Raw genomic sequence first — 27,438 nt, forward strand, 5'->3', positions numbered from 1 at the left:
AATTTTGAATTAGTAATGAGCAAAAGCAATATTTCAAATTATGATTGTAATGTAGAACAATCTTAGTGATTTGTATTGGTAACAAAATCACAGGTACAGCTAGCACTACCGAGGGTTTTGATTTTTTGAGGAGGGCAACATTTATAATAAAAGAAATGCTGACTTTCTGTTAGAGATCACTGGAAATAAAGATGTCATCTGTTCCCCCATCCAAGTTCACAGACCTTCTGAATTCTCTCCATGGTTCCTCAAGATTCCCAGCTTTGGAACTCCTACTTTAAGTATTTCATCCTTTACCACAAGGTGTGGAGAACTTTGAGAATACTGGGAAGTTCTGAGCAAAGAATAATGACTCTAGGGCCCAGGCATGAAAGATCTTACTTGCTGGCAGAGTTGCACTTCCTGACTAGAATGCAGGTGTTCTTCTTGTTAGTCTGTGTATAGCCCTGCCTTGCCCAGTGCCCTTGCACCATTCCTGAGAACCTTGGAGTTGGATTATCATTTAAAAATCGTCTGGTACAATCAACATATCCTTCCCTGAAAAAAATGGTTGAGTTCTTACCATGAGGGAGGCCCTGAGTTATACATATTACTGCACCTGACTGTCACAGCAACTCCATGAGCTAGATGTTATTCTTCCCAGTTTACATAGACTCATTTGTTCATTCAGAAAAATATATTAGATACCTATTGTGTGTCCATTACCAAGGCAGGTGTGTGGTTTAAAATTCAGACATAGGCCAGGCACGATGGCTCACACCTGTAATCCTAGCACTTTGAGAGGCTGAGGTGGGCAGATCGCTTGAGCCCAAGAGTTTGAGACCAGTATGGGCAACATGGTGAAACCCCACCTTTACCAAAAAAAAAAAAAAAAAAAAAAAATTAGCCAGGCATGGACCTGCAGTCCTGGCTACTTGGAAAGCTGTGGTGGAAGGATCCCTGGAGCCTGGGAGATCAAGGCTACAAGTGAACTGAGACCACAACACTGCACTCCAGCCTGGCTGATCGAGTGAGAGCCTATCTGAATAATAATAATAATGATAATAATAGTGGTAAAGAATAAAATACAGATATAGTTGCTGTCTTGATAGACTTTATATTCTAGTAGGGAAGACAGACACAAATATATAAATTATATAATTACAAATTGTGATAAGTCTTTTAAAAAGAACAAACAAGTTGTTGAGACTGAGACTCATGGGGGGCCTATTTAAAAGAATGGCATTATCAGGAGAGATATCTCTGACGGAGTAACATTTAAGCTGAAACTAGAAGTATGAAAAGAAACCAATCATGCAAAAAGTAGGAGTGTCCCAGGCAGAAAGGACAGCAAGAGCAAAGGCTGTTAGGCAGGAAGGAGTTTGGCAGTAAAAAAAATGTTATTATTTTTAAAAGTGTGGTAAAAAACATCACAATTTACCATCTTAAGCTGGGCGCAGTGGTGCACACCTGCAATCTCAGCACTTTGGGAGGCAGAGGAGAGATGATCACTTGAAGCCGGGAGTTCAAGACCTGGCCAACATGGTGAAACCCTGTCTTTACCAAAACAATACAAAAAATTAGCTGGGCGTGGTGGCACACCCCTTTAATCCCAGCTACTTGGGAGGCTGAGGTGTGAGAACTGCTTGAACCCAGGAGGTGGAGGTTGCAGTGAGCCAAGATTGTGCCACTGTACTCTAGCCTGGGCGACAGGGTGAGACTCCATCTCAAAAAAAAAAAAAAAAATTGACCATCTTAACCATTTGTAAGTGTACAGTTTGGTAGTGTTAACTACATTCAAAGTGTTGTGCAATAGATGTCTAGAACTTCCTCATCTTACAAAACTGAAATCTCTACCTATTGAAAAACCACCTCATTGCCGGTCCCTGAGCCCTTGGCAGCCACAATTCTACTTTCTGCTTCTATCATTTGACTACTTTAGATACCTCATGTGAGTGGAATCATTCAGTATTTATCTTTTCTGTGACTGGTTTGTGTCACTTAGCATAATGTCCTCAAGGTTTACCCATATTGTATTACGTGACAAGACTTCTCTCTTTTTTAGGCAGAATATATTCCACTACATGTATATACCACATTGTTTATCCATTCATCCATCAGTGGACATTTAGGTTGCTTCCAACTCTTGGCTATTGTGAATAATGCTGCAATGAACATGGGTATGCAAATATCTGTTCAAGAGTCTGCTTTAAATTACTTTGAATATATATCCAGTGGTGAGTTTGCTGGATCAGGTGGTAATTCTCTTTTCAATTTTTGAGGAATTTCCAAACTCTTTCACAGTGATTGTACTATTTTACATTCCTACCAATAGTTCACAAGGGTTCTGGTTTCTCCACATCCTCAATGCTAATTTTCTGGGTTTTCTTTGATGGCCATCATAATGGGTGTGAGATGATATCTAATTTTTTTTAAATTTGCATTTCTTTAATGATTAGTGATGTTGAACACCTTTTCATATGCTGTTGGCCATTTGTATATCTTCACTGGAGAAATGTCAAGTCCTTTGCCCTTTTTAAAAATTTGCTGTTGTTGTTGCTGTTTGTACATTCTAGATATTAACAACTTATCAGATATGTGATTTGTAAGTATTTTCTTCCATCCCATAGGTTGCCTTTTCACTCTGCTGATTGTTTCCTTTGACGCATAGGAGATTTTAAGTTTAATGTAGTTCCATTTGTCTATTTTTGCTTTTGTTACCTCTGCTTTTCGTGTCATAGCCAAAAAATCACTGCCAAATCTAATGTTTTGAACCTTTCTCCCTAAGTTTTCCTCTAGAAGTTTTACAGTGTTACCCATTTTTAGTTAGTTTTTGTATATAGTGTAGGATAAGGGTCCAAATTCATCCTTTTGCATACAGATACCCAATTTTCCCAACACCGAGGAAATTGGCATTTTTGAGAAGGAAGGGGCAGGTCAGTGTGTCTGGAGCTTGGTGAACAAGGATAATGATGTAAGACGAGGTTGGATCATGTAAGGGTGTACTAAGATTCTAGATTTCATTCTTAATGCATTGGGAAGCCACTGGAGAGTGACATGGACAGATTTATCCTTTTATAAAAGTATGATCATTGTGTTTCTCAAAAAGTTAAACATAAAATTGCCATGTGATCTAGCAATTCTACTCCTGTATATTCTAAATAACTAAAAACACATTTTTCATTACAAATTCTTGTACATTAATGTTCATAGAAGCATTACTCATAATGGCCAAAAAAGTGGAAACGACCCAAAGTCCCCCTATTGATAAATAGATATGGCACGTTTATTTACACAATGGAGTATTATCTACCATAAAATGGAATAAAGTACTGTTATATGCTATGACAAAGATGAACCGTAAGCGGAAGAAGTCAGACACAAAAGACCACATAATATATAATTCTGTTTATGTGAAACATCCAGAATAGGTACATCTATTAAAGACAGAAGATAGGTAAGTGGTTTCAAGGGGGAGAAGGGGAAAATAGGACTAATTGCTAATAGGTAGGGATGATGGAAATATTCTGGAATTAGACAGTGGTAATGGTTGCACGCATTGTGAATGTACTAAAAATAATGGAAATGTATACTTTTTTTGAGACAGGGTCTCACTCTGTCACCCAGGCTGGAGTGCAGTGGTGCAGTCACAGCTCATTGCAGTCTTAACCCACTTCCACTCCACACCTCGCCAGCCCCAGGCTCAAGTAATCACTCCCACCTCAGCCTCCCAAGTAGCTAGGATCATACACATACACCATCATGCCCTGCTAATTTTTAAAGTGTTTTGTAGAGACAAGGGTCTCCCTATGTTGCCCAGGCTAGTCTTGAACTCTTGGCCTTAAGTGATCCTCCTGCCTCAACCTCCCAAAGTTCTGAGATTACAGGTGTGAGTCACCATGCCTGCTCAGTGCACACTTTTGAATGGTGAATTTCATGTGACATATATCTCAGTTTGAAAAGTGCTATTTAAAAAAAAAAATCAGCCCAGCATGGTGGCTCATGTCTAGATCATTCTGATTACAAATCCCTTGCTTACTTCTGTGCTATATCGTTTCTAGCTAAGGCTTCCTTCTTCTGTCAGCTGTCTTCAGAAATACACCATATTCCCTGAGAATGTTTCTCTTTTGAGTCTTCAAATACCAGAGCTGACATGACAAACTGTTTAACATTTTTTAAAAGATTTAAAAATTAAAAACATCAGAGCTGCTGCTTGGATGAAATTTTGACATATTTGGAAATTTTTTTTCTACTGTATGTCAGCAGTGATGATGAAGATATACCATTGAAAGATGAGATGGATTAAGAACAGTAAAATATTTTGGCACCTAATTTGAGATTCTTCTTAGGAAAAGGTCATTGTTGCAGCCCCATGGCAAGCAAACAGTTTTAGTTTTAGAGAAGTATTACATATAACTATAACTTTTTTGTTGGACTAAAGGGAATTTTGTTCTTCTGGTTTCTTTGAGGACTCTGGATCTGAATGTTAAAAAATACTCTGGGTGGAGTACTCAAGTGAATTTTGTTTATTAAATGCTGTTTTTAAATCCATTCCCTTAGTGGTGGAAAAATCTTGTTATGGGCTGAGGACAGAGATCCTCTATAAAAATAGGATATATGAGATGGTCATGGGTTAGGCACCCAAGTGCTAGAGTGTAGGAGAAAAACAAAATGTTTTTCAAGTTTTTATATTCCTGCAAAGAAACTGAAGTTTAGAATAAAATTATGAAGAAAACAGTCTAATAGCTTACCCTTGTAGTTTTTTCCAGTATCCAGGCTGTAGAAAACAAAGATGGTCAAAAGGAGGCCTTGTGGGGCCCCTCATGTAGGGGTCAAATGTATTCAGGCACAGCCTGTTAACCTTGGCATCATTCCTTCATCTTCCCAGCCTTCCAGCTTTCAAAATGTTAGTGCCTACTGGCCCTAAAGGCAAACAAATTGCCATGTATAATATGCCCTATGTGAATGTCATGCAGTCCATGCATATGAGGAAACCCATCCGTCACCAGATGCCCTTAGTGACAACGTGGGAAACTACTGCACAAAGTAAACCCTGGGAATCAAATATGACACCCAGAGGCAGTCATGGCTGAATTCGCTCAGACATATATAACTATTTTCACTTATTTTTAGTCAATTGGAATTTTGCCTCAATTACATATGTATAGGTATATATATGTTTACATATATAAGAAAGCAGTGTGTAATCATCTACGTTGATACTAATTTGTTAATCTTGTATAAGGCTGGCCCATTCTCCCAAAGAGATTCTCTGCCAGTGTGAAAATTAACTCTGCAGCTCTGAACCTCCTTCCCATGAATTCAAAGTAATGTATGAGAAAAATTCTTGGCCAATCACAAGTGCTATACAAACTAAAGAATACTATTATGGGCTGGGCATGGTGTCTTACACCTGTAATCCTAGCACTTTGGGATGCTGAGGTGGGAGGATCCCTTGAAGCCAGGAGTTTGAAACCAGCCTGGGAAACATACAGAAACCCTGTGTCTCTACAAAAAAAAATTTTTTTTAATTAGCCAGGCGTGGAGGCTTGTATCGGTAGTCCCAGCTACTCAGGAGGCTGAGGTGGAAGGATTGTTTGAGCCTGGGAAGTCGAGGCTGCAGTAAGCTGTGATTGCGCCACTGTACTCCAGCCTAGGTGACAAAGGAAGATCCTGTCTTAAATAAATAAATAAGTAGCTAGTATGATAGTCCCAATCTTAGGAATCCAGTATCAGCTAGATAGTAACTTTTTAGGTCAACAGTATTGTCAAGAAAAGTGTTAACACTCAGCTAATAAAATGGCATAATGTTACCCTAGTATGTTATTATGCCTGCCTTCCATTATCCCAAGACACAGGAGAACATTCATTTTTAAAATTCTCAAATATGGAAAACAAACCCATTTCCTAAGATTATTTCCAATATGAAATACTTTCCAGCATTATATGAGCCACTCCTTGTATACCAAAGAGAGATTCCCTTTACTCAATTTTATATCCCACTCATGAAACATTTTAATGTCTTGGACCTACTAACTACAGTTGGATACCACTGACAGGAAGTGAGAAGGGTATGAGCCGTGGGATAGGCACGCAGGGTGGGGAGACTGGCTTTTAGTTCTGGCTCTGGTTTTTACTGGAGTTACAACCTCTAAATTCTTTTCAAGTAACAATTGTACAAATAATACTCCTTTCTCCTTCCCCCTTTCTTTCTACAGACTATTTCCTCAGTTATCCAGAGGCCAGTGTGGGAGACATTTATGAGTCCCTCAGTCTTTTATTCCCCCTATTCAATCAGTCATCAAGCACCACAGTCTTTGCTGAGAACATCTCTGGGATCAGGTCTTTCTGTCATGACCCTGGTTCTCTGTTGACTTCCTGTGGCCTGACAGCCTGAAGCTAAATATGTGGAATTGAAGACTCCTCAAAAACCTCAACCACACATTCTCTCTCTCTCTCTCTCTCTCTCTCTCTCTCTCTCTCTCCCCTATTTATGCTCTGTATTAGTTTCCTATCACTACTGTAACAAATTACCAAAAACTAGTGCCATAGGCAATACAAATTTATTTTCTTACCGTTGGGTCAGTCAGAAGTCTGACAAGTCTCAATAAATTAAAATCAATGTGTCAACAGGGCTGTGTTTCTTCTGGAGCCCCTACAGGAGAATCCATTTCTTTTCCTTTTCCAGCTTCTAGAGGCCAACCCCTTTCCTTGGTTCATGGCTGCCTTCCTTCATCTTCAAAGCCAGAAACATTGGGCCAAGCCCTCCTGTCTCTCCCTCTTCCACTTTAAAGGACCCTTGTGGACCAGCCTGGCCAACATGGTGAGACCCCGTCTCTACTAAAAATACAAAAGTTAGCTGGGCACGCACACTCTTGTAATCCCAGCTACTCAGGAGGCTGAGGCAGGAGAATTGCTTGAACCTGGGAGGCAGAGGTTGCAGTGAGCCAAGATCCAGCCACTGCATTCCAGACATCCAGACTGCACTCCAGACTGTAAGAGAGTCTTACTCTCTTAACAAGAGAGTAACACTCTGTTTCAAAAAAAGAAAAAGGGGACCCTTGTGATTACATTGTGCTTAGTTGGATAATCTCACTACTTCAACTGAGTAGCATCCTTAATTTCATCTACAGCCTTCACTCTCCTTTGCCTTGTAACCTGACACATTTACAGTTTCGGTTCTGGGGTTAGGAGGTAGACATCTTTGGTGGGGGGGGGGCATTATTTTGCCTCTCTCATCCTCTGCCTCCCAAATTGTCAGAGATGCTTTTTATTTCCTATTTCTTATTTTGCAATTAATCATAGCAACAATCAATTGAATATTGTTACCAAAATTATGAGTATATTTCAGTTAAGTAAGTCTGACTGCAAATTATATATCCAGAGGTCTGGATTTATATTTTTAGAAAAAAAGCTCCACAATACTGAATGGCTTTATCTAAATTTAGCTTGCATTTTAAATCATAATGGTAACCACTTGGGATCCTAATAAAACATAAAAGCATTTTATCATCTAATTGGCTTAAATTAACTAAATATACTAATGATAACACATACCTAAAAATTATATTTCATAGTTAAACATTGAGAGAAATAAGCTTCAAATAAGTATTTTAAAAGATTAATGCTAGGGTCTAATGTTACAATATATCTAAAATATTTCTGTGTTATTCTTACAATTTTAGAAAATCTCTAGTATTTTTAGCTTAAAATGTTGTGGTTGTTACTGCTTTTTTATGCTCACAGAAGGGAGGCAGGCACAGATGGAAAAAGGTAAGCTACTTGCCCTCTTGCTCTGAAAAATACTGCCAAAACAGTAATCATACTTTTAGAGCATCAAATAAAGGGCTAGAGCCTGGGCTGTGATGGTAATAACTTTGTCTTTTCTAGTAACATGCCCTTAACAGAACAAACAATGGAGACAGAGGGAAAAGTAGCAGCCAGAAGTTTTTGTAAAGGTTCCAGAGGGTGAACCATGCTTCTTGTTTTTTTTTAACCTATGTCTTGCTGATATTAAGCAGTCAGATTATATATTATTTTTGTTCTTTCCTCAGAGAAGCCTTCTCTGGTCACCCCCTAGATCAGTAGAGGTCACAAAGCTATATCTTATCATGGAATGGTATGGTTCTCCTTCACAACACTTATAACCCCCATTACAAATTATTTTTGTAATTGTTTAATGTGCCTTCCACGTGATTACCATGCTTACCACTGCATCCTTAGCTTCTACCACAGTGATTGGCTCTTATTAGACAATTAACATATTTGTTGAATTGAATTGAATAAAGCTTTGGGGGTGCACAGAGCAGCTACTATGGTTTTTGTTTGTTTGTTTTTGTTTTTGAGACAGAGTCTCCCTCTGTTGCCCAGGGAGTGTGGTAGTGCGATTTCTCGGCTCACTGCAACCTTCACCTCCTGGGTTCAAGCTATTCTCCTGCCTCAGCTTCCTGGGTAGCTGGGATCATAGGCACACACAACCATGCCCAGCTAATTTTTGTATTTTTATTAGAGACAGGGTTTCACCATGTTGGCCAGGCTAATCTCGAACTCCTGATTTCAAGTGATCCGCCCGCCTCAGCCTCCCAAAGTACTAGGATTACAGGCGTGAGCCATCGTGCCCGGCTGCTGTGGGGTTTTGCTTCTTTGGTATTGTGTAGCACATTCAGCACAAGTGATGTCCTCAGTTCTCAATAAGTGCTTCCTAAAGAATCCACATTTCAGCCATTCGAAACCTTGCATGATGTAGCAGCTGAAGCTACTTCAAGGACTCCTCTTTATCTTGAGAGGAACAAAGTGAACCCAGCAAGGGGAGCAGGGAAACAGATTTTCTTTTCTGTTACTTGTGGAAAGCTTTTAGATTAACCATTGAAAATTGCGAATTTGGAACCATACCCATTTTGACTTATCTTTTAATTGTATTTTAAAACAGTGGTTCTCAAAGTGTGGTTCCGGGACCAACATCAGCAGCATTTTGGGAACTTTTGTTAGAAACACAAATCCACTTAACTAATGACTCAGAACTGTGGGTGGGTCTCGGAAAATTCTGTGTTTTAACAAGTCCTCCAGGTGATTCTGATGCATGCCAGTTTGAGAATCACTCTTTTAAACCAACGTTTAAGTCCAATCTAACCTACTTAACAATTAACAGTCTACCTGGCTATCTACCTGTGCTAGTGTGGTATATAACAGCCCATAGTACACATGCTCCATTCTAAGCCTATCTGCTCGCCTCAATCTGTATATTCCTCCTGCAATTTATCATGGTGTGAAAGGCCCAATGATACACAGGTTTGGTCATTTTCAAATAGTGCTTGCCGGCATTGTGGCTCACGCGTCATCCCAACACTTTGGTAGGCTGAGATGAGATGATCACTTGAGCTCAGGAGTTTTAGACCAGCCTGGACAACATGGCAAAACCCCATTTATAAAAAATAATAATAGCTGGGTGTGGCGGCATGCACCTGTAGTCCTAGCTACTTGGGAGGCTGAGGTGGGAAGATCCCCTGACCCCTGGGAGGTGGAGACTGCAGTCAGCCATTATTGCACTACTGCACTCCAGTCTGGGCGACAGAGTGAGACCCTGTCTGAAAAAAAAAAAGTGCCCTTCACAGAAACTTCCTCAGGGTATTAGCATCAGCATCTGAAAGTACAGTATGTTTATCAAACATATAAAATAAAGTTATAGATAACGTCAGAATAACAAGGAGACCAATTATCAAAATGAAAGGCTAACGTTTTGCATACTGTGCTTTGAAGGGACAAGAGGGAGAGGAGGCCCCTCTGAATGCCTAGCTGTTACTATCTCCTCCTGAATTTTCACGTTATTACACTTTGGTAACAGAATCCTGTATTTTGGTGCAGAGGGGGCAAAATGAGGCGGGGGGACGGAGCGCAGAAGCTAACATGGTTACAATGTGCAGCGTTTTTACGACGGACTGGCTTTATTCATTTCCTGCCTCACTTCCCTCCCATCTGCACGGGTTTTTCTTTTTGGGGCCTCCTATACCAGTGCAGTCCCCGCCTGCCATGCTCAGCCCCTGTATGGCGCACGATCTGAGTGGGTAAGTAAGCCGGCTACAAGACCAGGCGAACGCCGAATCCGGGAAGCCCGCGCACTCTCCGCCCCGCCTGGAGGGAGGGCGTAGCCCCAGCACAGCCGCCCTCACACGGAACCCGGATGTGACCTTGTTCTCACGAGGTCCAGCCTCTTCCGCCCCAACTGTGGCCCCGCGGTCCCGCCCCGTGATTGGTCGCCGGCCTTACGTAAAAAAAACTTTTTTGTGCCTGCGACTGAGCCTTCGGCGAAAGGCGTACACGTCGCAGCCAATGAGGTGATAGAAACACAAAGCAGCGACCAATGACTAGCTGGGATGGGATGGGCCGGCCGACCAATCACGAGGCCTCGCACCCGGATCTGGTTGCTGGGCTGGGAAATCTAGCTCGGAGAAAGTGTGAGGGGCTCTTCACGTGGGGCAGGGACAGCAGGCGCGGAGGAGAGGGCGAGCGTCTGTGAGATTCAGTGGCCCGCGCGTGCGTTTGTCGTGTAAGGGTCATCCGTGGGGTTGGGAGTGGGGGAACAAATCAATGTGACTGTTTTTCCGTGGAAAGAATTCCCACTGCAGTATCCCCGAGCCTGCGTGTGGTGGGCAAGCTCCTCAGATGGTACCTCAGAGGGAGTAGGGGAGTCTTGAAGACGCAGCTCCGGCAGTAGGAACATGAACCTCTTACCTAAAAGTTCCAAGGAGTTTGGCTCCGTTGACTATTGGGAGAAGTTCTTCCAGCAGCGAGGAAAGAAAGCTTTCGAGTGGTATGGAACCTACCTGGAACTGTGCGGGGTGCTACACAAATATATCAAGCCCAGAGAAAAGGTGAGGAGCGCGGCCTGGCAGCCCTTCGTACGTGCTCCCGAAGGTGGGAACTAGTAACAGGAATCTTGCAGTTGGTGGACAGTGACAGGCAGGGAAGCGGGACCCTAGTTGGACGCATATTTCAGCATTTCCTGCATCATTCCTGCTGAAAGATAAGCTGAAATATTCTTTCAGGCCGGGCGCCGTGACTCATACCTATAATCCCAGCACTTTGGGAGACCCAGGTGGGAGGATCGCTTGAGCCCAGGAGTTAGTAAGCAGCCTAGGGAACATAATGAGATCTCGTCTCTACAAAAAACGAAAAAATTAGCTGGGCGTGGTGGCACGCGTCTATATTTCCAGCTACTCGGGAGGATCGCTTGAGTCCAGGAGGTCGAGGCTGCAGTGAGCCATGATCCCGCCACTGCACTCCAGCCTGGGTGGCAGAGTGAGACCCTATTACAAAAAAAGAAAAAAAAATTTTTTAAGGTTTTCAGCTAATAGACCTCCCACTCCAGCTCATTCTTGGATTAATAACCCTACTTGAAGAGTGACTTCCTTAGTAGTTCAGCCCAGGTACGGCTTCCTGAAAGTGTGTTCTTCTCTCACTGTGCGTTCCTGTGCAACCTGCAGCAGATGTGACTTTTGTGTATGAATTTGTTTATCAAATAGTTTTTGAGTTCTTCTTGAGTTTCAGGCACTGTGCTCAGTCCTTAAGCTATAAGAGCATTAAGACACAAACCCTATACGTGTTCCACAGGTGAAACGTGATAAGTACAATAATGAGTTTGGTATAGGTGAGATTGTACTGGAGGTAGGGAAGGAGGAAAGGTAGAAAACTAACATTTCTGGGAAAGCTTTATGTGCCAGGCCTTATGTTGGGTGCTGTGTATGTGCAGTCTGAATTCTCATCATAAACTCAGGTGAGTGGCCATGCATGCATTTTACAGTTGAGGAAACTGAGGCCCCGAGAGCCTTTTTTCTTTTCCCCAAGATCATACATGTAGTAACTGGTCATGTGGGGATTTAAACTCAGGTCTGTCTGGCTCCAAAGCATATGCACATCTCTTTGTACCATGCTTTTCCAGAGATGTGGTAAATCAGAATTTCTGAGGATGAATGGAGAAGGAGACAACAACCTGAATTTTAACTTTGGCTTCAGAAAATAGCCAGGTATCATGAGATGGAATCTGTGACGGAAGTAAGACTTGAATCATCACAAAGCATACTTTATTGTCTAGTGGAGCCAAAGGCCTGAGTGGATTGAGGAAATAGGGTTATTCCAGCTCCAGGATTTCAACTGTAACTCTGTATTTGGATTATCTGACTTCCTATTAATTCCCGAGTAATAAGTACATGTTTTAGAGAAAAGAACCACCATGATTAATTTGTTTCTGCAACACAAAGCCCATTTTCATATAAGCTGTATTGTAGCTAAATGTGGTTTTCTATAGCAAATATATGTGGTGTTTCAAGATAGAGTCTAGAATCAACTCTACAATGTTGCTCTTTAGCATCTTCACCTTCTGAAAATGTGCATCAGCCAAGTTGAGAGTTGATTCCTTGAAGTACCTGAAGCACAGTCCTTTGCTTTGATTACCTCCCTCTTGTGAATTTTTTCTCCAGGTGCTGGTGATTGGGTGTGGCAACTCAGAACTGAGTGAGCAACTCTATGATGTGGGCTATCAGGATATAGTGAACATCGACATCAGTGAGGTTGTCATCAAGCAAATGAAGGAATGCAATGCCACCCGACGGCCCCAGATGAGATTCTTGAAGATGGACATGACGCAGATGGAGTTTCCTGATGCCTCGTTCCAGGTGGTGTTGGACAAGGGCACCCTGGATGCTGTCCTGACAGATGAGGAAGAGAAGACCCTGCAACAGGTGGACAGGATGCTGGCCGAGGTTGGCCGTGTCCTGCAGGTGGGCGGTCGCTACCTCTGCATCTCCCTGGCTCAGGCTCACATCCTGAAGAAAGCAGTGGGTCACTTCTCCCGGGAGGGGTGGATGGTGAGGGTGCACCAAGTGGCCAACAGCCAGGACCAGGTGTTGGAAGCAGAGTCTCAGTTCTCCTTGCCTGTCTTTGCCTTCATCATGACCAAGTTCAGGCCAGTCCCTGGCTCTGCCCTTCAGATCTTTGAGCTGTGTGCTCAGGAGCAGGGCAAGCCTGTGCGGCTGGAGAGTGCCGAGCGGCTGGCTGAAGCGGTGCGGGAGCGGCAGCAGTATGCCTGGCTGTGCAGCCAGCTGCGCCGCAAGGCCAGGCTGGGGAGTGTGTCTCTGGACTTGTGCGATGGGGACACGGGGGAGCCACGCTACACCCTCCACGTGGTGGACAGCCCCACTGTGAAACCATCGCGGGACAATCATTTTGCGATTTTCATCAGTGAGTTGGGATTGCTCCCTCTCTTCCCTGGAGGGGCTGGGGCTGGGGCTGGGGCTGGGGCTGGGGCTGGGCTGGGGCTTTGGTGGGATTCTTGACTGTTTTTATCTTGCAGGGGTTTGCACTTCCAGAGGATTAGACTACCTCAGGCATGATGAATAGCTCTCTAGCAACCTACTTCCAGTTGAGACCTATTTCTTCTCATCTTCCATTGCAAAGACTTGATGAAGTGTGAGAATGGGGTTGGTAGGAAAGAGAGAGAATAGAAATAAATTTAGGAGGCCACATATGACATAGAGATGCTAATTGACTTTGTAGCAGGGAGTAATGGAAGTAATGCTGGATTAGCTAGCCTAAGACATAGGTTCTAGTCCCAGCTGTAGCCTGTGAGCTGCAGGACCTGGGGAAGTTGCTGTGCTTCTTTGTAAAATTTACAGAGGCAGTATAGGGCAGCAGCTAAAAAAAAGTGAGCTCTAGAACCAGACTATTTGGGTTTCAGTTTTGGCTCAGTCACTTCCTGATGGTGTGACATTAGACAGGTTACTTTTCTTTATCTGCCTTGGTTTTCTCATCTATAAAGTGGGATTGTAACTCTGGTGTAGTTGTGAGAAGTATAAAAGCTCTTAGAAATGGTACTTGACCTTGGAAGTGCTGTGTAAATGTTAGTCATTATTATTGAAAGCAGTAAGGGATATCAGATTTACCTTAATAAGGATCAAAAAGATAGTATGAGGAAATGCTTTCAAAAGTAGAACATTGTAGACAAATGCAAAGCGTTTATGGTCATGGTGTAATGGTAATTTTTTTTCCTGGTGACTAAGCCAGTTTTTCAAGTATGCTATAATTCTCTCTGTCCATGTGTGGAAATAAATAGTGCAGTGAATACAAGCATGGGTAGAGAGTCTGGGGCTAGACTGCCTGGGTTTGAGTCCCAGCTTTGCCATTTACTTATGGTTTGAACTTGGGCAAATTATATAACTTCTGTTTCTCAATTTCCTTATTTGTAAAAATGGGAATAATTCTACTACTTACATCTTGGGCTGTTGGAGGATTCCATTAATTTATATTTGTCAACTGCTTGGAGTCATGCCTGGCATGACTTATTAGTATTGGCATTATTGCTGTTTTTGTTGTGGTAGGTGCCTGCCTCCTTCCCCTCCAGACATGCCCACACTTCTTCTTTACCCTTGGTCCTGCCTCATGTCTGATGGGCTGCTTTGCCATAAGTGTTGTGAACAAGAGAACTGATAGTTCCTCCGTGGGTCACAGTTGGGGAAGATGCTGGTCTTGGACAGGGACTGGCTTTCGGCCTTTGGGGCCATATTGGTTGTGGGCTTGAGCACTATTTCCAGGATTCCCTGTAACCAGGTTCCTTTTTCTAGTCCCCCAGGGCCGGGAGACTGAGTGGCTCTTCGGGATGGATGAGGGCCGGAGACAGCTGGCGGCCAGTGCTGGCTTCAGGAGGCTGATTACAGTGGCCCTTCACCGAGGTCAGCAGTATGAAAGCATGGACTATATCCAAGCCGAGCTGTCGGCTAGAGTCATGGAGTTAGCACCAGCTGGGATGCCTGCCCAGCAGCAGGTAACAAAGCTTTTATAGCAGCTTTCATGGGTCTCTGAAGTCATGTTAGCAGACAGGGAATCAGAGGGAGCCTTGGCATGAGCTAGGACTAGAGTCTGTGACTCTTGTCTAATCCTGGAGGCATATCAGCGCTAAGGGTTAAATGGCAGGGAAGCACCGTCCTTTGCCCCAGGCAATGAGAGGAAAGTGAGCACAGTAGCGTTAGTGTCTGGGGGACCTCTCAGACGCCATAGATACGGCTGGAAAGAAATGCTGTACACATTGTGGGCTCTAGCTCTTTCTAATTTGAGTTGCTCTGACTGTGGGTTTCTCCTTCCACACTCTTTGAACTGGACTTCCTTGGTCATTTTGCTTCTTAGGACTATCATTATCTGAGGGTATACATGGGAAAGGACCAAAACAGCTCAGCACAGTTATCCAGGTATTCGTATTGCTGGTCAGGTGTTTTACTGGGAAGGAAACTGAAGGTTTTTACTTAAATGGTGATATGATATTATCAGTTAACACCAACTATCTTTTGCTATCCTGGTCACCATGGGTAATGGACAAGTATTTTACTGCAAGAACTTGATGATGAGGAGTTGATCCTTTATTTTCTTTTTTGAGATAGGGTCTCGCTCTGTTGCCTGTGCTAGAATGGGGTTCAGTGGCGTGATCATGATTTACTGCAACCTCAGCTTCAACCTCCTGCGTTCAAACCATCCTCCCACCTCAGTCTCCAGTATTAGCTGGGACTATAGGTGTGAGCCACCTTACCTGGCTAGATTTTTTTTACAAGTTTTGTAGGGACAGGGTCTCCCTATGTTGCCCAAATATTGATCCTTTGTGATACTTAGGAAAGCAACAGTGTCTAGAGGCTTGGTGCAAATAGTAACAGATCTGAAAAAAAGAACCCAGGCTCCTGGGTTCCTGGCCTGTGGTTCTGCCCACTAGGCTGACTTGTGTTTACAGATGAATGTGTGTTCGATTTTTCCTGGCCAATTTTGGGGTTGATGACCCCTGTTTCAGGGAATCCCAGATCCTCTGGGAAGCTTCATTTGTGACCTCTCATCAATGCCTGAGTCTGCAGGGTCAGGAGATTCTGGTGATTATTAAATAGTCTTACAGGTCTTTTTAAAAAACAAATAGATATAAAGATAGGGGGAAGGAGTGGGAAAGTTTAGGGGGAAAGTGTATTTTTCTCCTAAGGTTTAGAAAAATGGGGGAAAAATAGATGAGAGTAACTAGGGGCAAGGAAAATTTATCTAGATTTGGAGTGGTTGTTTCCCTCATGGATTTTGTTATCTTTATTCTTGTATAGATTCCTTCTCATAATCCCAGCCCCTTCCTGAAGGTTCTCTCTAGCTTTTGTTATCCTGGATTACTGAGAGTTCTTTTAGGGATTACTGATGAGAAACCCCTAAAAGAACGTGGGGAGAACCAACTTTGGGAGATCTTTATGTGTTCAGTTGATTTTCAAAAGATGAGTTAAACCTTTGAGATCTGTTCAAAGGCTCCAGAAAAGTACTTTAATAGAATGGCAAATCTTTTGAGTAGTTGTTGTCTAGAACCATGGTATGGGGATATATACATACAAAGGGAAGGGGTTATAATTTCTCTTCTTAAATGAGCTGCTGTTTTGACCACATCTCTGGTTGTACCTTCAGGTGCCCTTTCTGTCTGTCGGGGGGGACATTGGGGTCCGGACCATTCAGCACCAAGACTGCAGCCCCTTGAGCGGTGACTACGTCATCGAGGACGTGCAAGGAGATGACAAGCGATTCTTCCGGCGACTGATCTTCCTCAGCAATAGGAATGTGGTGCAGTCAGAAGCCAGGTTGCTGAAGGATGTGTCTCACAGAGGTGAGGTGTCATAGGGCACGGCGGAGGGACCCAAGTGACCATGGCATGAACTAGATTTCCTGGGAGCTTGGCCGAGGTGTAGGATGGACCTGGGTGTCTGTGGGTTCTTAACCATCTGGAATCTTAAGGTGTGAGTAGTGATAAGCAGAATACATTCTGCCCTTGAGCAGAGCCTGGCTCTGAAGTGATAAAGAGTGTGGGTAGTGAAACCAAATACATGTGGTAATCGCATTAATGTCTTCAGTTTAAAGGCATCTGTTTTGTAGGTGCTCCATGTACATCTCTGTATTGTTTCAATAGGCCTCTGAAGTGAGCCAGAACCATGGAAGTTGCAGGTGAGCCCTGCAATGCCATAATGTGACTCACCTGTTTCAGAAGGTTTTGGTGTTTGCAAGTAATTTAGAGACCATCTAATGAACACAGTGCTGTTCATTAGACCTGTCTGTGATGAAGGAGATATTTGATACTGGAGTTTCCAATGTGGTCGCAAGTAGCCATATGTAGTGCTGAGTGTTTGGAATACGACTGGTATAACTGAGGAACTGAATTTTAATTTTCTTTAATTCTGATTAATTTACATAGCCACAGGGGCTAGTGGCTGGTATTGGATAGTATAGATCTAAACCATCTCCTCTAGAATCCCTTTAAGTGGTCTCCCAGCTGACACTCAGAAACTCCCTGTGATGGGGAATCAACAGTTTGTTTTACCTGTGTTTTTTACAAGCTGTGTCAGTTTGTATTTTAAAAGCAATACTTGCTCATTGAAATCACTTCAAAAGTCAGATGTAGAGAGTAAAAAAACGCCCCTCCCCTCTCTGTCTCCAGTGCATCTTCCCAGTGAGGCACAGAGATTCAAGGATGGAAGCTGAAATGGCTCTCCTGATTCCCAGTTGTTCCCTTTGCCTTACTGGGCTGTCCTCATAGCATGGCAGGTCATCTGGGAGGAGGGTGGAGAGAAAGAATTCAGACGCTTGAGGTCATGGATTTGTCTTAAGTCCAGGATCAAGTTACCTGCGAAATGTTTTTTTTTTTCTTTAGGGGTTTCCCCTGGCCAAAGCACCCAAGATTGTTGGGTTTCCGCCATATCGTGTGGTCACTCTGGCCATAGGTTGGTTCAGTTTCATCTCATTAAAACCTTAGTAAAATTGCTTAAAAGAATATTTTGCAGCTTTCAGTTTGAGTTTCAGGTTTTTTCACCATTGTCACATTCCTTGACTTCTTGTTAGCACTTTGATCTCATGGAAAGAACGATCTCCCTCAGGAAAGTATTGGTGAGCAAGAAGGAGAGCATATTAAAAAGTGATTTAACATCTCTGAAAAGCACCCCAAACCCAGTCATCATTACCTTTTGCAGCTAGGAAATGCAGTTGATCCCTATGAAGACACAGCCATCCATTTAGTATGATACCCTGGAGCAGTGAAGGGAGTGGGGAGAGGGAAAATGGAGTGGCTTTTTAGGATTTCTTTCCTTTTTTGAATACTTGTGATTTCCTTGTTCAACAGAGGTCAGTAGTGCTACCTGTGTGGCACAACAGAAAGTTGATAGGTGATAGAGACAGGCAGTCCGAGGTTCAAATCTTGTCTGCACCATCTGCTGATTCTCTATTTACTTAACACTTCAGTGGCTCAGTGTGTTCATTTGCCAAGAACTAGAATGATAAGGTTGTTAGAAGAGCTTAAAGAATAAAAGTTCTGGTACAGTAATTGGCACATAGGGAGTGATTAGTAACTTTATCTTTCTTTAAAAGACTATAAGTAATCTTTTCTTTTGTTAGTGGGCTTACATTTCTCAGAGGGGAGGTACCAGGGCTCCTCAATTGAGTTTTCCCAGGTTTTTGAGTGTGCATTTGCTATTTCCTTTTCCAACTTCCTTGTATCCAGTGTATATGTTAAATGTTTAATAACTGTCTCTTTGTGATGTGGGGTTGGGGGGCAAATCTTGATTTATAGTGTTTATCAGTTGCCTAGTATAAGTACCACCACTGTGTTTTACGTTGCTATAAAGGAATACCTGAGGCTGGGCAATTTGTAAAGAAAAGCAGTTTATTTATTTTGGCTTATGGTTCTGCAGACTGTGCAAGAAGCATGGCACCAACATCTGCTTCTGGTGAGGCTTCAGGAAGCTTAAAATTATCACAGAAGGTGAAGAGAGAGCTGGCACATCACATGGCAAGAGAGGGAGCAAGAGAGGCGCCAGGCTCTTTTAAACAGCTCTCGAGGGAGAACTTGCTCATTACTGTGGGGAAGGCACCCAGCCATTCATGAAGGATCTGCCCCCATGACCATCATGGTGGCTCTGACATTGGGGACCACATTTCAACATGAGATTTCTAGGGAACAAACATCCAAACTGTTTTACTACAGCCAGTTTCAAGATATCAACATGATGTCAGCCAGTTTGCAAAATTTTAACAATTGGGTCTTTTGAGTGTGTTCAAGCCATCTGGAGCACACTGATGCTGGTAACCCTTGCTTCCTGAGGTCTAGTGTATTAAGCATAGGACTTCATATCTCTTGTTTAGCCCAGAAGAAGCGGAAAAAGGACAAGAAGAAGCAGCGGCCTGCTGAAGCGGAGGACCTCCCTGCAGCCCCAGAGCAGTCCATTGATAAGAGTTACCTATGTTGTGAACACCACAAAGCCATGATTGCCGGCCTTGCCCTGCTGAGAAACCCAGAGCAACTCCCAGGTGAGAGACATGCCACTGCCTTCCACAGAAGGGAGCATAAAGATTACAGACCTAAAAAAAACCAAAAGAAAACCCAAAAACCAAACCAAAACAAAACAAAAGATTACAGACCTAAACAATTGGTGTCACCTGCATTGTAGTTGAAGAACAGTGATTACAAACTGACGTTATCTTTCTTCATCTCAGCCATCTTACAAGTTAATGAACATTCTAAGTAACTGTTGCCTCAAACTCAGCTTGTTATATTGAAATTGTATTGAAATATGTTGGGTCTAAATTGTATTTTTTCTGTTCATTTCTTTTTAAAATTAAGGTATATAGTGTATTCAATGAGATGTAAAATACACAGATTTTAATTGTTCCGCTTCTCTGTAGTGCATTATTTGAACAAAAGATGCAATTCTATCTTGAATTTCTACTTTAAAAAGATTTATATTATGTTAATGCAGTCATAGCCTTATCACTAATAGCAGATTTGGAGCCGACTGCATTAGTAAAAATGTTCATGTTTCTGTCTGTGATTGTAACCGTTTTCACCTGAAGTCCCTGAATGTGCCTTCTTGGAACACCCTATTCTTTTGTCCTATCTTAGCGTTGATGTATGTCACTAGAATCTCAGTTCTTAGATTTAATCCTCAGGGTCTGTCACCCAGCTAATTTGGGTGATTTTTTTGTTTGTTGTCTTCCCTTGATCCCCCTGTGGTGGCTGTGGTCTGTGCTTAGAGGTAGGATTTGGGCCTTTGTTTTCCTGTGATTTGTGGAACTTGAATGGCTTACCCTTACTTGGTGAGGGTGTCTGAGAAGACAGTGTGGCCTTTTGAGTCAAGGGCAAGGAGCATTGCACCTCTGCTGCCTTGTAATCATGAGCAAGATTGCTTGGCCACTCTTCTTCCCTCTTCCCTTTCCTAGAGAGGTCTAATAACTCTTTTTTTTTTTTTAACCCCCTACTCCCCTGAAAGGTCTGATAGCTCTTATAGTGAGGACTCTTGAGATCATGTCAGCTGAATGCTTTGAGGTTTTTTTTTTTTGAGACAGGGATTCACTTTTTCTCAGGCCTAGAGTGCAGTGGTGAATCACAACCCACTGCAGCCTTGACCTCCTCAGGCTCCCACCTCCGCCTCCCATGTAGCCAGGACCACAGGTATGTGCCACCATGCCAAGCTAATTTTTCTACTTTTTGTAGACAGGATTTCCCCATGTTGCCGAGGCTGATCTCAAACTCTTGGGCTCAAGTAATCTGCTTACCTAGGCCTCCCAAAGTGCTGGGATTACAGGTGTGAGCCACCACCCCTGGCCACTTTGAGATCTTTAAGAGACAATAATAATAACACACTGGTTCATCTTCTGGATCAAGTCATCGCGAATCTGTGATTGAGTTTTCAGATGTCAAATTGACTCCTAGATTTCTGGACTGAGATAGGGAGACCTCTAAATCTTGTATCCCCTGAGTGGAGACAATAAGCTGACTTTCCCTTTTCCCTCCCTGAGGCTGGTACAGAATTTTCCAGTGAACAGGTGGCAATGTGATGCTCTATTCTTTTCTTACAGAGATCCCACTGGCATTGTTGGTGGTAGGCCTGGGCGGGGGCAGCCTCCCCCTCTTTGTCCACGATCATTTCCCAAAGTCCTGCATTGATGCTGTAGAAATCGACCCCTCCATGTTGGAAGTGGCCACTCAGTGGTTTGGCTTCTCCCAGAGTGACCGAATGAAGGTCCACATTGCAGACGGCCTGGACTATATTGCCAGCCTGGCAGAAGGAGAAGAAGGTACTGCTCTTGGAGCATTGGAAGGGGTGTTGAGGGATGATTGATCCAACATTGTCAGGCCTGCAAGGGCCTCTACAGTTTATCTCTAAGAGAGTGACATGAGTATCATTCCAGTCTTCAGCTTGCTCATTTGTTGATATACTTATTCACTAGAGTGCCAGCTATATGCTTAGCACTGTGTTAGGTGTGAATGAACAGCAGTGAGTAAAACAGGCCATTCCTGCCCTTATGGTGCTGACAGACCAGTGGGCTTTTTTCTGACCTGTAACTTTGTCATTTCCTCACCATCTTAAGAAACCTGAAGTCTGGCTGGGCAAAGAAAGGGAAAAGAAAAGGTGGAATGTGTGTTGGGAGGTGTTTCTTGTACATATTTCAACTAGAGGTGAAGCCAGAAATAGAGCAAAACAGTATTCACGTAGGATCAGTGGTTTACAACCTCAGGGTCTTAGATTTGGTAATGTATGTGGACAGTTTTTGGTTGTCACAAATCAGGGTGGGGGATGTTGCTACTGGCATCTAACCAGGAAAGGTCTAGGATGCTAGTAAACATCTTACAGTGTGCAGGACAGGCACTGATGACAGACTTATCTGGCCCAGAATTTCCACAGTTCTGAGATGGACAAAAGTTGGTGCAGATGCTACTCTGTGGGAATTTTGATAGGCCTTCTGCAACTAGAATTAAGGTTCCATTTACTCTAGTAATTTGCACCCCAGATTTAGGACAAAAACCATAAGTTTAACAGTTTTCTGCAAAATACTAGAGACAATAAGTCTGCTCATTATATAGATAGACTGCCGGTGACTGTAGTACTTTCTGGAGCTTGAGTCCTTGGGAGAGAAGGCAATTAGGTTTGTGTAGTTGTACTGCAGAGCTCAGGCCACCCTTCCTGGTCTGCTCATTTCATAACAGATACTCTGCTTTCACTGGATTAGACTATCTTCCAGTAAGGGTGTGGCAAACTAGGATGCCTGGGAGGAGTATTGAACAGATGCTATCTTAATTTCAACTGCAAACTGAATTGAATCATAACAGTTTCATGGGTTTCTTCTCTGAGGCTAGGGTTAGTTGAGGTGTCCAAACCCAGATACTAATATGGTGAAGTATTTACAGCAGTGCCGTGCACGTGGTAAGTACTTAATGCATGATGTTACTGCTGTTGCTATCTGTAGATCAGTTTTCAATGGCTTCCCCCATCTTCTGTAACCACCAAAACCTTTTAGATTACTGGGCTCAAGTCTGCAAATGAAGGCTATTGTTTTCCTTGGACTTTGATGAGCCAACATGTTCTCTTTGTAAGAAACCAAAATCAGATCTTGTGCTATGAACAGTGATAAGCATGCAGCAGTCCTAATTAAATACTTAATTATATTGAATAATTACTATTGTGTTTCAAAACTTTCTAAAAATATATCAGTGGCATTGCAGACCTACCCCTTATAAAAACAATTTAACATTATAATAAGGAGCACATCCATTTCATCATCAGTTCTTTCTCACCCATTTAGCAAAATCATTTCTTTCTTGAGTCAGCTCTTGTTTATGGGACTGCAAAGATAACACTAACTCAAATTTCAGAACATTTTATGAGGCAAAATATGCTGTTTTCAGAGTTAAAAGTTACTGTTTACTGGGTCAGTCCTTAAAGGCTTAACTGCTTTGTCTAGATCAGTGGTTCTCAACTCTGACTGTATTTAGAATTACCTGGAAAGCTCAAGAAAAATACCAGAGGCTTCCCATCTCTCCTCCCATTTGCCGCCCCGCTCCCCCCACCACCCCAGGATATTTTATTCTGTTGGTCAGGAGTGTAGTCCACATTAGAAGCTTCCAAAGGTGATTGTAATGTTCTGCCAGAGTCAAAAGCTGCTGGGCTTGATACACTCTTAACCAAGAAATATTCATGCTAAAGTGGACCCCATTAATGTTTTTGCCTTTGGAAGGTGATTTTAAATGTGGAAGAAGGTTCTATCTTTACTATGGGACACTCTGAACCCTGATGACAAGGACTCCCAGGGTCATGACATCAGTGCCCTTACAGGCAAACCACATCCTCCGTGTCATCCTTCTGACTTAGTCACCCTGCCCATCACTGGTAAAGAGGAAGTATAGTGTAGGAATGTACATGGTATTATTTTATCCAGCAAAGACAAGGACTCTTTTCCTTCTTTTTCCCAGCACAGCCTCGCTACGATGTCATAATGTTTGATGTTGACAGTAAGGACCCAACACTGGGAATGAGTTGTCCACCCCCAGCATTTGTGGAGCAATCTTTTCTGCAGAAGGTTAAAAGCATCTTGATTCCTGAAGGTATGGAGAGGGAGGAGGGAAGGGACCATTTAAAAAAAGTTATCTTTTTAATGAAAAATGCACAGAAGTGCAAACTCAATCAGTATTTCCAAACTGAATACAACCATTTACTAGCATCAGAAAATTTCCAGCTCACCTGAAGTCTCTTATCCCGTTTTGGTAACTTGTCCTCCCAAGAGTAATCACTATCTTAACTTCTGTCCACCCAGCTTAATTTTGCCTGTTCTTGTTCTTTATATAAATGGAATCACAGAATGTTGGAATGTTCTCTTTTTTTCTTTTTTTTTCGAGACAGAGTTTCACTTTGTTTCCCAGGCTGGAGTGCAGTGGCATGATCAAGGCTCACTGTAACCTCAAACTCCTAATCTCAAAGAATCCTCCCACCTCAGTTACCTGAGTAGCTGGGACTATAGGCACATGCCACCATGCCTGGCTAATTTTTTTATTTTTATTTTTTGTAGAGACAAGATCTCACTGTGTGCCCAGTCTAGTCTCAAACTCTAGCCTCTGGCAGTCCTCCTACCTTGGACTCCTAAAGTGCTGGGATTACAGGCATGAGCCACTGCACTTGGCCGAATGTACTTTTTAAGTTTCCGTTTTTTTCTTTCACTCAACGTGATGTTTGTGAGATTCATTCCCAGTGTTGTGCTTACATGGCTTATTTTTATTGCTGTGTTGTTTCATGTGACTTACAACAATTCATGTATCCGTTCTACTGTTGGTGTTTGGGTTGTTTCCTGTGTGGGTCTATTATAATAGTGCTGCCATTAACATTCTGATATGTGCCTTTTGATGAGTTATGTTTTCAAATCTCTTGGGTACATACAAAGAGTTGTAATTGCTGGATCATAGGTTACGTGTATGTTTGGCTTTCATAGATGCTGACGCACAGTTTTACAAAGTGGTTGTAGCAGTTCACCCTCCCACCAGCATGGTGATTCTAGCTACTACCTGATGCTTTCTAAACATGCTCTACTAGGCAGTGCGTTATTTAATCTTCAGCAGTGAATCTTCATAGCCCTTAATCCCTGTGTTAACAGCCCTCTAGGTGTTTTTGATTTGGCGTAAGGCACTGTGATGACTGGCTTGATTTGGAATCTTAATTGTCAGAAGTCAAGGTAAACTTGGCCCTCTCACTGGTTATGTCAGGAATGTAATATCCCTGTGGAGTTGGTAAATTTTACTTTCGTAGGGAATCACTTTCTATTGATTGATTGATTGGTTGAGACAGATTCTCACTCTGTCGCCCAGGCTGGATTTTGGCTCACTGCAACCTCTGCCTCCCAGGTTCAAAAGATTCGCCTCAGCCTCCCTAGCAGCTGGGATTACAGGCATCCACCATCATGCCCAGCTAATTTTTGTATTTTTAGTAGAGCCAGGGTTTCACCACTTTGGCTAGGCTGGTCTCAAACTCCTGACTTTGGGTGATCCGCCTGCCTTGGCCTCCCAAATTATGTGATTACAGGCATGAGCTACCGTGCCCAACTGGGAATCACTTCTTTCTCAGAGCAATTCTTCGGGAAACTGAGGTGTGGAGAATGGTAAAATAATGTGTGAGCAGAAAATAAGGCTGAAGTTTGTTTATGGCTCACATGCTCCCGATGCTTTTTTCCGTCTGCCTTTGTATGCTGTGTATTCTCTGCAAACTCACAAGTGCATTTTTGTCCACCAGTGTCCCTGGAACAGGAATTGCTATTTTCCTCAAAGCTGATCCTTGTCTTTGATATGTGTCTTGTTGTGAGGTCATTCTGACTTTTCTTCCTACCCTATAGGTGTTTTTATTCTCAACCTCGTGTGCCGAGACTTGGGGCTAAAGGACTCAGTGCTGGCTGGGCTCAAGGCAGTGTTCCCCCTCCTGTATGTCCGGCGAATTGAGGGTGAAGTGAATGAGATCCTGTTCTGTCAGCTGCACCCTGAGCAAAAACTTGCCACACCAGAGCTCCTGGAAACAGCCCAGGCTTTGGAGCGGACCCTGAGGAAGCCTGGGAGGGGTTGGGATGACACGTATGTCCTGTCAGATATGCTCAAGACAGTGAAAATTATGTGATTGCTTAGGCCTAGCAGCCCTCCTGCCTAGACTGACCTTGGACTCCGAGCTTGCCAGAGATTGAAGAAATACAATGCACAGTACTCTTAAGTTTCATATTTTTCTTGGTTTCATACTTAGCTACGTGTGCCCTCCAGCTTGGTGAGGTTGCCTGAAGATTAGGGAAAATAAAAATGTCCTTCCCATCTTGTCCTCTTCAGTACCACTTGGGTTGGTTTGTCTTTGCTTCCTACAGCATATCTTTGAATAGAATTCCCTGCTGAAGCCCTTAGCACACACTGCATGCCTTAACAAGTATGCACCAAGCCCTTCAGGACTCAAGACAGCCAAATTTTATTGCATCTCTACTTACACTGGTTTGCTTTTGATTTATTCCTCTCTTAGTTCTATAGTAGTAATCTCAGGTGAGATTACAGAGCAAGATGCAAAAGACTATAAACAGTAGAGTTTCTATAGATGTGAGACATCCATAGAGTTTCTCCCTGTGGACGAAACTGCTGCTGAAATGGTTCCAATTTTTAGGAATCTGCTAACCCACTTCATTATTTGACAGCTTTCCTTGATGATGCAAACCTTATAGCCTAAGCCATTTGTCTTTTTCTCGGTGGAGGGAGCGTATGGACCTGGCCTCATGGCTTTGCATGTCAGAGACCTGGCAGACTAAAGTCTCTGGTGTTTGTTTACTGACATTCATTGAGTGACAGCTATGTGCCAGATTTGTGTAAAGAGTGGTGGTAGAAGTGAAAATGTCTAAGAATGACCAAAAACATTAGTAATAAACCTTAATGGGTTCTGGGCATTTTTCTAAGTGGTTTAAAGCACTGTCTCATTTAATCTGAGATAAAGGATTGTTAAGCCCAAACTATATCTAAACCCAAATTTCACTCGGCTGGAAGCATCAATCTTAACCATTTATTGAGAACCATTAAACCAGTGATTCCAAGACTGGCTTGAATTTCGTCTTTCCTAATTATACCAAGGTTGACTTAATGAACAGTGCCATGGAAAATAGGCATTGTCACCATTCTTCGCCTGGCTCATCTTTCTACAGGCCCTTTAAAAATGGACCCTAACCTTTCTGGTGAAGCATACAGATACTCTTCAGCTTAGGATGGGGTTATATCCTGATAAATCCATCATAAGTAGAAAATGCATTTAATGTCCTGATAACCCATTGTAAACTTGAAAAATTGTAAGTCAGGGACTGTCTGTATTTCCGTCAGGTTGTCATCCTTAGAAAATAGTGTCAGTCCATTAAGGAGAGGACGGAGTGCAGAGAAGTGTTTTTGGATCTTATCCATTGGAAATACTTGGTGCTCTTTCTTTAGGAGAGGGTCTTCCCCTGGAACTCTATAAAGGAAAGATTATCCCTCACAACAGGTCTGTGTACCTCAAAGGACCTTGTTTGGCAAATCCTCTCTTTTTTCATCCTTTTTTTTTTTTTTTTTTTTGAGACAAGGTCTCTCTGTCACTCAGGCTGGAGTGCACTGGCACCACCATGGCTCACTGCAGCCTTGACCTTTTGGGCTCAGATGATCCTCCCAACTCAGCCTCCTAGATAGTTGGGACTATGGTGTGTACCACTACAGTTGGGACTATGGTGTGTACCACTACAGTTGGGACTATGGTGTGTACCACTACACCTGGCTAATTTTTTGTAGAGGCAATTTCACCATGTTGCCCAGGCTGGTCTCTGACTCCGGGGCTCAAGTCATCCACCTGCCTTGGCTTCCCATAGTGTTGGAATTACAGGCATGAGCCACTGCGACTGACCACTCTATTTTCTTATCTGTGAGCTTGCACAGTGTTAGGATGGGTTATAGAGGCCCAGGGTCTGAGTCAGAGGAGCTCGTCTGCCTGTCCTTGGTCAGATCACTCATGCTGTGCAGAGTTCGGAGCAGCACATTTGAGTGGCACAGCCAAGCTCTAGGCATTGTCAGAATGATAAGGTCTCAGTTACATCTTAGGGGGAATGGACCACGGAGTTAGGCACGGATTT

General features: G+C 42.9%; 1 protein-coding gene across 7 annotated transcripts in view; it reads left to right on the plus strand.

Moving 5' to 3' along the window:
* The window catches only part of METTL13 (methyltransferase 13, eEF1A N-terminus and K55), a 62,298-nt gene that overhangs the window by 27,962 nt on the left and 6,898 nt on the right, over positions 1-27,438 (plus strand). For 3 of the 7 annotated variants that reach the window (XM_064370679.1, XM_064370680.1, XM_064370681.1), the window contains exons 4-10: positions 12,453-13,212; positions 14,592-14,791; positions 16,438-16,633; positions 19,156-19,320; positions 20,869-21,087; positions 23,261-23,392; positions 25,165-26,384. In XM_064370679.1, coding sequence (XP_064226749.1) covers positions 12,558-13,212; positions 14,592-14,791; positions 16,438-16,633; positions 19,156-19,320; positions 20,869-21,087; positions 23,261-23,392; positions 25,165-25,439 — 1,842 coding nt within the window. In that variant the 5' untranslated portion in view covers positions 12,453-12,557 and the 3' untranslated portion in view covers positions 25,440-26,384. Of the gene's footprint in view, positions 1-10,385; positions 10,848-12,452; positions 13,213-14,591; positions 14,792-16,437; positions 16,634-19,155; positions 19,321-20,868; positions 21,088-23,260; positions 23,393-25,164; positions 26,385-27,438 lie in introns of those variants that run through there. The other 4 variants (XM_012444525.3, XM_012444527.2, XM_012444524.2 and 1 more) reach the window with 3 other exon arrangements.

Source organism: Aotus nancymaae, unplaced genomic scaffold (genome assembly GCF_030222135.1).
Source record: "Aotus nancymaae isolate 86718 unplaced genomic scaffold, 86718_ANA_hifiasm-v0.15.2.pri h1tg000108l, whole genome shotgun sequence".
Lineage (NCBI taxonomy): Eukaryota > Metazoa > Chordata > Mammalia > Primates > Aotidae > Aotus > Aotus nancymaae.